Raw genomic sequence first — 13,747 nt, 5'->3', positions numbered from 1 at the left:
CTTTTTCTGTAGCAGCACCTTGCCAGTGGAACTCGCAAGGAAAGTCAGCCTGACTCCATTTCTCTTGAGCTTTCAACAGGCAGCCAAGACTGTAATGTTTAGTACAGCCTTTGGTCCTTAAAATCAGCATGGCTTGTGTGAATGTTTTAGGTTTGCATAATTGTAGAAAAAATTTCAAAAGCTCTTTATTCTTTTTTTTTTAAAGTGTTTTACTGGTTTTATCTGTTGTTGTTTTTACTGTATATAATTTCAGGAACCCTGTTGACATAATAAACAAATATATCCAACCTTTAATTACAATTCTTTCTATTTATTTTAATTTATTAAATAAATGTTTTCAATTTATTGATATGTATATGTATGTAATATATGATTGACAAACAAACAAACAAACAGGTATAAGCTGATTTATATGAATGGCAAGGTGACAAAGGAATCATTACAGAGGAGAATCAGTGGACACAGCCCACAGCCACTGCTTCCTTTTCTTGTTTGAATAAAGGGATATCTAACTCAGAATGGGTGTTTGTTGATAATCAAAGACAGAACTTGCCAAAATGTATTCTTAGAGATTCCTTCAGAATCTCACAGCCAGTATGGTCTGTGCGAGTTGTGATCAACAACATATATTTCCAAAGTCTGTTGGATGTTGTAGAAGAACCAATTGATAAATGGTAATATGTTGTCATGATTGCATCAGAATACCCCCTTCCCATAGGAAATCTTCTATGTTTTATTCTTATCATGTTTTAGATTTTTAAAACATGTTTTAATATTTGTATTAGCCACCCTGAGAACTTTTTAAAAAATATATCTTTAAATACAAAGATGCATAAATCACAATGATTTTTAAAAGATCCTAACTAAATGCACACATAAATCAGAATGCAAAATCTATTGTGACAGATATTCTTCTGTGGACCTGACTCATAGCTTTCATCTTCTGTCAGGAACTCCAGAGCATTTTTACTGAGATGTGGATTTTGTATTTTAAACTCTTTTATTGCAGTATGCTTCCAGACTCTTAACAGCTGTTTGATTCAGTCAGGAGTTAAGCTACCTTCTCAACATTTCTCTTTTCCTTGAAATAAAGTTTGTGGAAAGCTTTTAAATAAATAGGATAGTTATTTATCTTCTTTCTGAAGAAAGTCTGTAATTTATGAAGGTGGGTAAGGGAACCTTCTGTGATTTATAAAGTGATGGAGATGGTTTTATCTGTCTCATGGAAAAACTTTCTGCCCTTATTATTATATTATTATTATGGATCAAAATCATTAGGAACCTGGCAAGCAATGGCGGCACTAGGGTTTGTGTCACCCGGTGTGGTAACTCATGATGTCACCCCCTCCACCAAACAATTGATCTCCTCACATACCAAACCATACAGAATCCTTAGTAAAAAAAAAAAGTACTGTTACTCATAAATCATAATTCCCATATATCGCTGAATATAATGGTAATCATTGTGACATAAAGAACTTGCAAAATTAAAATTATACCTTTAAATTACAATAGCCTACGCATGGCCTAAATGTACTTACATATACAGTGGTCCCTTCCCTTACATGGGGATGACCTAAAATATGGCTAAATAAGGTATGTGTACAAGGAATGTTATATTTTGTGATTTTGCTTTGTGTTAATTGTATATATTTCTGCTAACGTGTGTTAATTTCACATATCTAGAAGCATGGAATAGCTTATTGGAATCATATCCTCATGAACTATAATCCGGAATAGAATGTTATAGGAATACTGAAGAAGACATTTGATTTGAAACGCCCCCCTCCCCAATCCCCCACCTTTCTTTAGATAACAGTTTTAGTTCAGGGATGCAGGGAATCTGCTCTGGGTTTTGTTTCATACTTTATCCAAGGTGCTGAAAGCTATCCATCAGACCTTAGATGCAGAAGCCACTGGTCACCATTGCTTTACTATAATTTTAAAGTATTTAAGTAAGCTTTAATATTTCTTCTACATTTCCTGTCTGTCATTGAACATTATGACTTTTGTTTCACAGCAGAATACTAAAATAAACAAGGCCTGGTGTCCAGTGGCCTCATTTTAAGGACACAAATGATGCTGTGCCTGCAGAGTAATAGTTCCAGAGAAGGGATATAAGAAATATTAGACAGATTTCTCTTTCATGTTGAGAAATCAATAACTGTTGCAAGATTTTTCACCTCCAGGGAGACTTGTGGCTCCAAGGTTTTTAGTTTTCGGTTTTTATTTTAGTCTCCTGTGATGATGAGGGCTTTTTTCCTCCCCAGTCAAGGTCTTTGTAATTTAGGGAACAAGCCCATATGCAAGGCAAGTCTCATTCTCCTTTGTGAAACAAAGCACATACAGTCACAGCAAGCACAGAAGGACAGGCTGAGTGATCAAAAAGATGGAAACAACCCATCCAATGTTTTCTGCTTTTCAAAAGTCTACAGAATAAGAAAAGATCAACCATAGTTTGTGTGTAAATTGCTTACACCCTTTGCAACAGCAACAATAAAAAAGAACCACAAATGCAAACATTCTCTTTAAAAACATGCACAAAATTCTTGACAGCTTGCCCAGCAAGAAGGGGGAAAACCCTTCATTCTTTATGTGTCAGAAACAAGATAATCCCTATTCCAAATTATGTACAAGAGGAGACTTCAATACAATTTCTAGTTCAGTGGTTAGTTTTATGTCTAGTTGTAGAAGCAACTGCACAAGTGATAGCATGCCAATGAAGCACAAAAGAAGTGTGCTGTTGGTTGCACAAGTGGGTAAAAAATGAAGGTCCTCTATCAGCATTTTGTTTTTAACTGCTATCCTTATGATGGATTTAGCCTTAGCATCTGGTTACCCTGATCTCAACAACTGCAGTTTCACCATTCTCAGTGCAATCTTATATATTGCTACTGCTTTGCTTGCACATCTGGACTGCAAAAAAGTTGACATTGGGGTGAAACAGATAGGCAGGAAAAAGTGGCTTGAAGCTGCCTTTTCTGAAGCCACATTGAAACCCCACCAACCACACCGCCAGCTCCCAAGGCAGCTGGAGTGCTCATGTCATGACCACATGATATGGCTTCAAGCCAGGAAGAAGCGGAAGAAAACTGCTTCTTTTTGAAACAGCTTTTCTCTGCATAAGTCACAGGGCACTTTCCTGCTCGCTTCAAGGCATGTGTTATCTAAACGCCACACCTTCAAGTCAGCCGGAAAGCACCTCTTTTTGCCTGTCTGTTTAGCCCCATTGTTTTCAACCTGGAAACCTCATTTGTTTGTTTGGAAGGTCACAGCTAGGTAATGCTTGGTGTTCTCTGTAAAATCTTGATGTAACCTTTCCTGGTATTATAAGATCTGTTCACCTGCCCACCCATTAGAACACATTGTTTGGAGGAGGAAACACTTTAAAGAAGACTGCAATTAGTTTTCTTATCATGGCTTCTATGGGTGCATCTACACTGTGGAAACAATGCAGCTTGACACCACCTACTACAATGCCATCCTACAGAATTCTGAGATTTGTAGTTTTGTGAGGCACCAGCACTTTTTGGAAGTGAAGACTACACACTTGTAAAACTATAAATTGCAAAACCTGGAGCTACAACTACATTATTTCAACAGTGTAAATATACCCTGTAACTGTAAACCCTGCAAGACAGTCAAACATTCAGCTTGTGCCACTCTTGATATCTCTTCATGCTGCATTTGTCTTTCCTTGCAACTGGTCAGTGGACATATGACTACCTGCCACTGGTGACAAACTGGCAACTCCAAAATAACATGAGCAAGAAGGTTGACAGTCTTGATTTAAGTGCATCTAGAATGGCTGAATAAAGTGACTGAGGAGTCTAATTGGGCCACTTACTTAATTATTAGGGGAGGGAATAACCTCTGCCTCTTTGCTATTTTTCTGTAAATTCCTGCCAGCTTTAAATGAAGATAAAGAGGGCCACATACAAAAATTACAGTGGGAAATTTGTTTATAGACAATCAGTGGAGGAGCCATAATGCTGCCCTTTATCATTGCTTGTCATACCAGTGACAACCTATAAAACTCCTGCTCCTGCATAACTCTTTATTTGTCGCTTTCCTTGCCAACCCATACCCTGGCAGATGCCTGGCATGTATCAGCCACATGATTTATTACCTTATTTAATATACAATGTGAAGGAAAGAATGAGATATTTTATTTTAAAATTAAAATTAAGAACCATCTCTCTGTTTTTCATTGACAAGGGCTCTGAATTCATCTTGTTTTTCAGGGTGCACCATTTATTGAAAGGGGAGGGCGATTAAATACTGCCTATTCTGCCCCCACCCTGCTCAGCAGCCTGAAGTGAAATTTATGCAGTAACCTAGCATATAAATGAAACCATCCTAGCTGAATATTATATTGTCATGGCAAGCTTTCCTGAATGGATTCCACTGATAATAGATAGTCTGGGTGTGTTATCTTCCAAAGATTTAGTGGCCATTTCATTTCAGCTGGCTTTCTCTTTTCCACATAACAATATCATTTCTACAGAAAATTTGTGCAGCTATCACATTTCTCCCTCTTGACATGGAGGGTGAAGCTTTATTGTAACATTAACATTTGCCAGTTTAGGATGTATGCCTCATGATAATGGTTATGAGCATTTTCATGCAATCACTAAACAAGATGGACAAACTGGTTGAATAGTCATTTCTTCTGCCCAGAAAAATTTGGCAGTTGTCAATCTGTGAGATGTATGTTAAACAGAGGGATGTCACATCTCTACCCAAAAAGATGCACATCAAACTACAATTCACAACACATTTGAAGAAGTGATGGGGCCTCCTAGGACATTTTAGTGGTTGGAGTGAAGCAAAAACACATACCTCTCCAATCCACCATTAGTCATGATGTGTAGCATCCAAAACTCATCAAGTTATTTTCAGGCCTAAGGCAAACTGTCCCACCAGCTCCTCTTTTCCTCCTCTTTCCTGGCAGTAAATACTGTAATTTACTCCCCTGGATGGTTTTCATTCGCATGGGCTAGGTCTTGGTGTTTTTCAGGACTGGTAGCCTTTTATGCTCTGGATGGTTTATAACGTGTTCTACTACTGCTGATTTTTCAGGCTGACCCAGTCTGCAGTGTTTCTTGTGTTTCTTGATTCATGTTTGAACACTGAGTTTGGTGGTCCCTATCTAAGTCAGAATGCACAGGAAAGCCATTGAAATCCATAAACACCTAGACAACTTCAACAGGAGAGAAGAAACCCTGAAAGTAAACAAAGTTTGGCTACCAGTCCTGAAAAACACCAAAATCAAAACCCAGACAATGCAAATGAAAACCACCCAGGGCCAGAGGTTTTCCCAGCAGACAATGGATCACTAATTAAATGGACAACCTGAGGCCTTGCCATTCAATATAGACCAACACAGAGATTAACATGTAAATCACTTCCTCTCAACCAAGGGCCACCAGTATATATACGCTACTCAGTTCCATGCCAGCATTCTCTGAAGATGCCAGTCACAGATGCTGGCAAAACAACCAGCATAAACTCTTCCAGAACACAACCACATAGCCCCAAAAACACACAAAAAACCTGAATAAAATACCTGAACAAAGTTTTTATATATCATTCACAAGATTGTGAGAAATTGACCTTCTCCAGGAGTTCCAAAGACCACATAAGAGGGAAAAGTGGAGACAAAATTCTGAATCTTGTGGACAGGTTCCATGCATACTAGAAACTTTTAGGTTCAGAAATTAACTCCTCGTGTGAGGAGGAAAATAGAAAAGTGCAAGGAGGCAGTGAATTATACAGGTTTATAACTGACTAACTGAAAGTATATTCATGTTGCTCAAATGCTACATACAGTGGAGTCTGATTCCAGGATCCTCCCTGGATACCAAAGATCCATGGATGTTCAAGGCCCGTTATATATAATGGTATAGTAAATTGGTGCCTCTTATGAAAAATGGCAAAATCAAGGGTTGCTATTGGGTTGTTTGTTTGTTTGTTTTAATATTTTCAAGCTGCAGATGTTTGAAACTGTTTTTCTCTCTGCCATGCTTCTGACTACTCCTCTGAAACTCCTGTTTGTCAGGGGAAGTCTACTTTGGGACCAATGGGAGAGTTCTTTAAAATACAAATAAAGAGTTGCAAGAAGAGTGGATTTTATTTGAATCAAGGCAGGACAAGTTAAAATTCCCTTTTCACATCCTCCATTCTCCTGTTTACATGACTTTCAAAATGGGCATGTAAATTGTATTCATGCAATTGGTTTCAGGGGTAGTCTGACTCTTAGTGACTGAAAATACTTGAGGATTTTTGCACATACTGAGGGAAAAGATAGGTTTGATCAGGCAAAGTGCTTCATCAAAGGCAGTATGATATTTTTCTTGCTGCCAATGCGCTCAGTGAAGTTGTTTTAGCAAAGGGCAGAACTGGAGGCAGTGAGAGAATTTTGTTTTTATTACAATGGAAGGAATGCTCTCATAGGCACTCTCTTCTGAAGCAAACACATACAGATCGAATAAGAAAATATAAATACAACTTCCTTTTATTAGCAAAGCCTTAGCGACTGTTCATTTGTTGCAAACTGGTATCCAGTTGCTGAAGTTGCACTAAAGCTGATTCCCCCCCCCCCCCGCTGCCCATTTTAAAGCCCTTCAGTTATGCTGACTTCACAGTTCACTGTTTTTTCAAAAAAATAAAATAAAATAAAAACATGTGTCTTTTTGCATCATTAATGTAACTGGGAAGCCTGCTTGCAAAGGGCATCCTTTACAAAACCATATGTCAGAATATTCATCTGGTTGGCAACTGGGTCGATGAACATCCTGCAGTAATTTTGGCTGTGAGTCCATGGCAGATGGAAGTTTGCCAATAACAAATGTGCCACAAAAAGGTCTAAAATGCCAGTGGCTTCCTTTGTGTGCTTAGACAAAGAACATTTGCAATTTATGAAACATCTCAGGAATGGGTGGGCAGATTATGAGGGACTGTGAATAAAGTAGACTGTTTTGAAGGTTATGCAGTGGACTATATGTGATTATAGCCTTGTCTGTTCTCAGGTTAGCCCTTAAGTCCCCATATTCCCTTATATGTCTTTGCAGAACACTTGAAAGAGAAGCTGGAGGAATATATGGCCCGTTTTGTCAAAGTGAGAATTGTGCGAACCAAGAAGCGAGAAGGGCTCATTCGCACCAGACTCCTTGGAGCCTCAATAGCTAAAGGCGAAGTCTTGACCTTCCTGGATTCCCATTGTGAAGTCAACGTGAACTGGCTGCCTCCACTACTTAGTAAGTAACACAGAGTCATAGAATTGTCAGGATGACACACATACAATATGTTCTCACAAATTCATTTACAGTGAAAAATGTAGCTTCTGGATATTTTATCCAGGAAAACTTGCAGATAGAATTATGTCTTTCTTTTTGACTTACCTATGCAGCTGAGCTATACAACTGCATTTAAAACTCACCTGTATACCCTTGAACTGTGCACCTGTAAGTGAAGCTTCCTAGATTGTAATGTTAAGCATAATTACAGAAAGTAATTCACTAGGACTTAATGCCTGAGAAATACTGAACTGTTTGCCACTTTGGTCAAATTCAGCATAAGTAGCTTGAGAGATCCTGTAGTGCATCTTCAAACAATGTTTGGGAGAAATGAAATATTTTAGCACATTTGGTCTTGTATTGTGCTACTTCTAGTATAATTTATTTTTATCTTTAAGAGGAACTTTGAAAATATAAATATTTTCCAATGTAATTTACTTGAGTTACTAGCCCACCAGCCAAACTGTAAGGCACAGGATAAACTGCAACAATTTAAAAACACAGCACAATAAAATCAGGAAGGCATCAGTGCACAGTTGGATGATCCTGATATATTAGCCCAGAACAAAATTCAAAATTATTATAATATGTTGCTTTTGTTTCAGTGATTTAATTCTAACTGCAGCTCTGGGAAAGCTGAAAGCATTATGACATGTTTCAGATTCAGGGATTTGTAGGGGGGCAGGGTCCCCTGCATTTCAGTGATTTTAGTAGCTATTGTTGGTGGCAAATAGAGCACAGGAATTGGAGTGGATTCACAATAGCATATTTAGGATGTTCTATCAAGTGTTTCCAACTTGGCAATAATAAGATTTTCTCCTGCATGAAGATGCTGATGGCCAGTTCTTCACATCTCCTGTCTGGTTACCAGCCTGCACACACTACATTCCAAAATCCACTCCACCAATCATAGAATCATAGAGTTGGAAGAAACCTCAAGGGCCATCCTGTCCAACCCCCTGCCATGCAGGACTACACAATCAAATTACTCTCGACAGATGGCCATCCAGCCTCTGTTTATAAACCTCCAAAGAAGTAGACTCCAGAACTCTCCAGGGGAGTGTATTCCAGTGTCAAACAGCTCTCAATGTCAGGAAATTCTTAATGCTGAGGTAGAATCTCTTTTCCTGAGGTTTGAATCCATTGCTCTGGGTCCTATTCTCTGGAACTGCAGAAAACAAATTTGCTCCATCTTCAGTATGACACACCTTCAAATATTTAAACAGGGCTATCATATCACCTCTTAACCTTCTCTTCTCTAGGCTAAACATATCCATATGGTTCCTATGATTATCCACCCACCCTGGCCTTAGGCAACATGTTTCATCATGTCCTTGTCTCTCAATAACCATTAAAACTGAACCATACCTACAATTTTGCATTTCTATGGCTCTTCATACAATTTGATTATAAAAGTCCTTATGGGCCTCTAAGGAAGTCTACAAAAGCTTATGTTACTTTTGATCAGTTAGTCTCAAAGGTGCTACAAGATCCCTTTGCATACTCCTTTTCCCTGTGTTCATGACTATTTTCAGTTCAATGCTGGCAAATACATATATAAAACTAGTGTGAGTTGCAAGGTAAAGAAAAAATGTATACAAATGTTCATAACCTATTCAATCACATCCCTAATTTTTTCCCTTCATAGAGCTCTTGAGGAGTTTATCACATGGGAGAAAAAGCACCCAAATCCCATGGATAAATGGGCTTTAAATCCTGTGAATATCCTGCAAAAGTGAGATTGTTTTCAGCCATATTGGGGCACTTTGGGATTAACCTGACATTACCCCGTGCAAAAAGCAACAAAATTGCACCACTTTTTAACTTCAGGATTTTTCTGAAGTTAAAAAGCGAAGTGGTTTTGCTGCTTTTTGCATGGGTTAAGGCCAAAGTTGCATGACGTCATCTGAAAACAATCCCGCTCTTCATGGATTTAAACCCCACTTATCCACAGGATTTGGACACTTTCCTCCCATGTGATAAACTCCTAAGGCATAGTACAATTGCAGTTTCATCAGTTAAGGATTATATTAATGGGCTTGTACTACTTATCTTTATAAAGAATGGACTTTACATATCACTGCAAGAATTATTAGAATGCAAATGTATGTTTGAAACTGCCTTTGCATTTTTGTCTTGTATTTGATGCCAATAACAATTGGTATAGGACTTAAAGAGCTATATTGCACATTGCACAGAACAAACCTAGGGACTAAATCCAAATATATCCAAATCATTGTAACCTGGCTTGAATCCCATTGTGGGGAAAAGGTGGGATATTAATCCTTCAGATAAATAATAAATACAAATAAATAAATTGCTACCCCTAACCACAGTCAAACCATATTACTGTAGAGTTGGAAGGGTTCAGTAAAGTCATCTAGTTGAATACTTGCCTGTGCAGGAAAACTACAACTTAAACATGGGACTTGTCTACATTTGCCAGAATACTCCAGGCTGCTCCCAGAGTATTCGGGTCCCATATTCCCCCAATCCGTTCATTACCTGCTGCATGTTTTCAGATAATCAAGTGCTCCCTACAAGCTGACCAGCACCACTGCTTTGGGTGCACATTGCTCTGAGGTCAGAATGAGGTGCTCAGCCATCTTATCAATGCTAGGCACCTCCTTCTAACAGGAATGGCTCGTGCCCACAGAGTAACTCAGCAGTATTTGTTTCATTCTCATGTTGATTTTGTTTTAGAGTGCAATGTTTTCCTACCTACCCAGAAATCCCACTATGTTCAACCAGACTTATTTCCAAGTAAGACTTGCACTCCTAATTTGTAGTCTTACCATGCACCAAAAATTCCACAGTTAATAAACAGATCAATCCTGGGTCCATTTAAGAGAAAAGGGAGGGGGCAGTCTCTGCTACTCCTTAATTATAACGCTCCATGGTTGCATCTAAGGAATATTGTAGTTTGTAGTTTGGTGAAGCACTACAGCTCACTGGTTAAGCATTCTAAGCATTGATCCATATACTGAATGAACGAACGAACGAACGAACGAACGAACGAACGAACGAACGAATTTATTACAGCACATGGCCAGCACCAAATATGGCAAACATACAAAACATGAAACATCAGGTATACTGCCATAGCACAAATATATCTACATTCTACTCCGAGCGAAGATCTATATCTTCTATATATCCAAGTAGGAGGGGAGAATGCCCACCATCCCATCCCCCATGGCATCACAAAATTCATACATTATTATAAGACATTGGCATAGTTAAGTATTATAAAACATTGGCACAGTCAACAGTCGGATACCACATCCTCATTCCACAAAACCTTTTCAAGATTTAGGGGGGGAAATTAAAACATTGGCATAGTTATACAGTTATCAACAAACTTTATCAATGCCATATCTGTGACATTTTATATAAAATGGTATAAAGATAGAATATATAAAAACAGCAAGATGATGGCTTTATGGCCAAACTTAAGCTTTCTTACTTCATCTGTTTTAAAAAGTTTTTATGGCAGATAATTGCAGCTACAAAGAACTTGGCAACTTTTATAGTTACCAGTTCCTTGTGGTCTGAAAGAAGATAATGTACATAAAATTGCTCTTTTCTGCCAGGTAGGTGTTGTAAAAGAGGGAATATATATATGGCACGAGATTCTATATAAAGGGGGCAACGAAAACGAACATGTCCAATTGACTCAACCTCCTCAGAGCCGCAGGGGCATAGTCTGGACTGATAAGGTATCTTTATATTTGCCTTCAACTACGGCTCATACACTGCAAATCCCAGAATTACATAGGATGTTGGCCATGGCAGTTAAAATAAAAGCAAAGTGCTATAATTGCATTGTGTGGAAGGCCCTTTGATCCACAGCTGTCCTTTATGTTTGCATTGTACTGTTGGTATTTACCAGATTTTATGCCACCCTGAATTATGACATGCAGTTCTTAGAAGAGAAAAGACTCAAACTACATATCAGAAATGAATTAAAAGAACATAGACCTGTAAGTGAGCATTTTGAGAGAAAAGCAGACATATGTTTTTAAAATCTTATTTTGAAGAGCTAGAGGAGGATAGGGGTGTGAATGAACCTATTAATTAATATGGAAAGAAGACAATAAAATATGTAAAATGCACAAATCACACCTCCCATGCTCTGCCTTCAACTGTTCTCGGAGTAGAAACTAAATTACAGCAAAGTATACAGTATTTATATTTTAAGAACATGAATAGGCAATATTTTTCCTCAGTATGTTGCTGCTGTACACACCGAAACTAAAATAAGCATTTTGAGTTCATGTTTTCTATTTCTTTTTTTGCTTGCTAGCTGGTTCCTTAGGTGACAGATTGGGGACAACTTAGAGCAGCTAAGTGACAGAGATATAGATGACTTGACTTGTGCAGGTCTCCCTGGGATGTATCTCTCTTTGAAGAACTATAATTGCTTCTAATCGCTGGCCGAATGCATTAAACCTGTTACAGATAGAGGCCTGATGCAGATTTGAAAACTGAAATGATTTTAAGGCCATGGGGAAGTGCTTAGCCTGAGGGATTCATTTTGTGATAATGTGATAGATGGCTTGACTAGACTTGTCGTTTTGCTTTCTGCTTTCATCTTTCAGACCAGATTGCGTTAAACCATAAAACCATTGTGTGTCCCATGATCGATGTCATTGACCACAATCACTTTGGGTATGAGGCACAAGCAGGGGATGCCATGCGTGGAGCCTTTGACTGGGAGATGTACTACAAAAGAATACCAATTCCTCCAGAGCTCCAGAGGACTGATCCCAGTGACCCCTTTGAGTAAGTAGCAGCAACGCCAAACATTGCAATGAGACACCACTGGCAGCAGTTAGGAAAAGGGTGCTTGCAGAAATTGGATTAGGATCTTCTGTGCAAATGAACCTGAAATTAAAAATGATAACAAAAACCATAATAAATAGGGCAGTCAGAAAGATCTCCAAAGCTGGGTAGAGTACCACTACTGTATGTATGTATGTATGTATGTATGTATGTATTATTTGCAGAAGAGAATCCAGCCAGTAATAGATTCATGCACCTTGCAGTTAGCTAAAGGAAAATATTGGTAGAGAATGAAGAACAAAAGCATCTGTGCCAACTCTCTTTACTCTTCCATAGAGTCTCTTTTGAAGACACATTAGTTTATTATTTCTTTGCTAGAGATTGATGCAACAGATGAATCAGTAGTGAGTTGGCTTTCAGCTAGCCCAGGCCCAATGTATGATCAATGGTGTTGCTACTGTATACATCTTGCTATAATTTAAACACAGGGGTATAAAGCTGAACAGTATCAAGCTGACTTGTGAATAATCTCACATAAGCCAACATTTTATCCCTGGTATTGCAGGGATCAGATAATTCACAGTAACTGTCTCTCTAGTCTCCCCAAAGTTGAGTCCATTTTTATTTTATTCTACTTCTGCCTGTCATGTAAAAAGGAAATTCATCCTCATCAGCCAACAAAGTGAGAAGAGAGGACATCAAGGGAGAAGAAATGGAATTATTTTAGCTTTTAAAGCCACAACAGAATTAAGTGGAAGTGCTAGTATTCAAAAATGACTTGGTTCTGTTTACATAAGTGGGACTAAAATAGCCACACTTTAATAGACTCACCTATATGCAATATACTATTACTGGGATATGGTTAGACATGATTGTACTTATTGCTTTTCATATACCAATGGGAGTTCAGATATACATAATGGCTGCCACCCGTCCTAGACTCTTCATATATATATATATAGAGAGAGAGAGAGAGAGAGAGAGAGAGAGAGAGAGAGAGAGAGAGAGAGAGAGAGAGAGAGAGAGAGAGAGAGATGCTGTCCTATTGTGCTTTTCTCCCAGTAAACATCAGTCCCAATGTGCATCAGTCACTTTGTTGTCTCCCCTGTGTAGTGGTCATGAATATTATGGAACTGCCCAATTCTAATTCCCAGAGATGTAGTCCACTTACAAATATGAAAGTCCCCAACGAAATTATGGTTTTGATGTTTTCTTTCTGATCACAAAACAAAGCACTCTGGAGTGCAAAATTCAGAAGTAAGAGAAGGTATGTGTAAGCAATATATATAATCACAGTTGTCATTATGATCAAACAAAAGGTGACAATGTACTGAAGTGTGCCTCTTGCAAATTAAATCCAGTCAGAATCCTCTTATCATAGTGTATGTTATGTAATTTCACATACACTTAGCTATGTAACAGAGGTGCTAAAAATAATGTTGGTTGTTGTTGTTGTGTGCCTTCAAATAATTTCTGACTTATGGAGACCCCTCCCCCTCAAGGCAAACCTATCATGGGGTTTTCTTGACAAGTTTCTTCAAAGGGGGGTTGCCATTGTAATCTTCTGAGGCTGAGAGAGTGTGACTTGCCCAAGGTCACCCAGTGGGTTTCTATGGTCATGTTGGCATTTGAAATCTAGTCTCCAGAGACATAGTCCAACATTC

General features: G+C 38.4%; 1 protein-coding gene across 5 annotated transcripts in view; it reads left to right on the top strand.

Annotated features, from left to right (window-relative positions):
- The window catches only part of GALNTL6 (polypeptide N-acetylgalactosaminyltransferase like 6), a 648,223-nt gene that overhangs the window by 489,628 nt on the left and 144,848 nt on the right, over nt 1-13,747 (top strand). For all 5 annotated transcript variants that reach the window (XM_089525481.1, XM_089525480.1, XM_089525479.1 and 2 more), the window contains 2 exons: nt 7,074-7,259; nt 11,900-12,083. In XM_089525481.1, coding sequence (XP_089381607.1) covers nt 7,074-7,259; nt 11,900-12,083 — 370 coding nt within the window. The remainder of the gene's footprint in view (nt 1-7,073; nt 7,260-11,899; nt 12,084-13,747) is intronic.

Source organism: Sceloporus occidentalis, unplaced genomic scaffold (genome assembly GCF_023333645.1).
Source record: "Sceloporus occidentalis isolate IW3139 unplaced genomic scaffold, rSceOcc1.0.p SCAF_5, whole genome shotgun sequence".
Lineage (NCBI taxonomy): Eukaryota > Metazoa > Chordata > Lepidosauria > Squamata > Phrynosomatidae > Sceloporus > Sceloporus occidentalis.
Note: the sequence above shows the minus strand (reverse complement) of the source record. Positions and strands in the feature narration are given on the sequence as shown.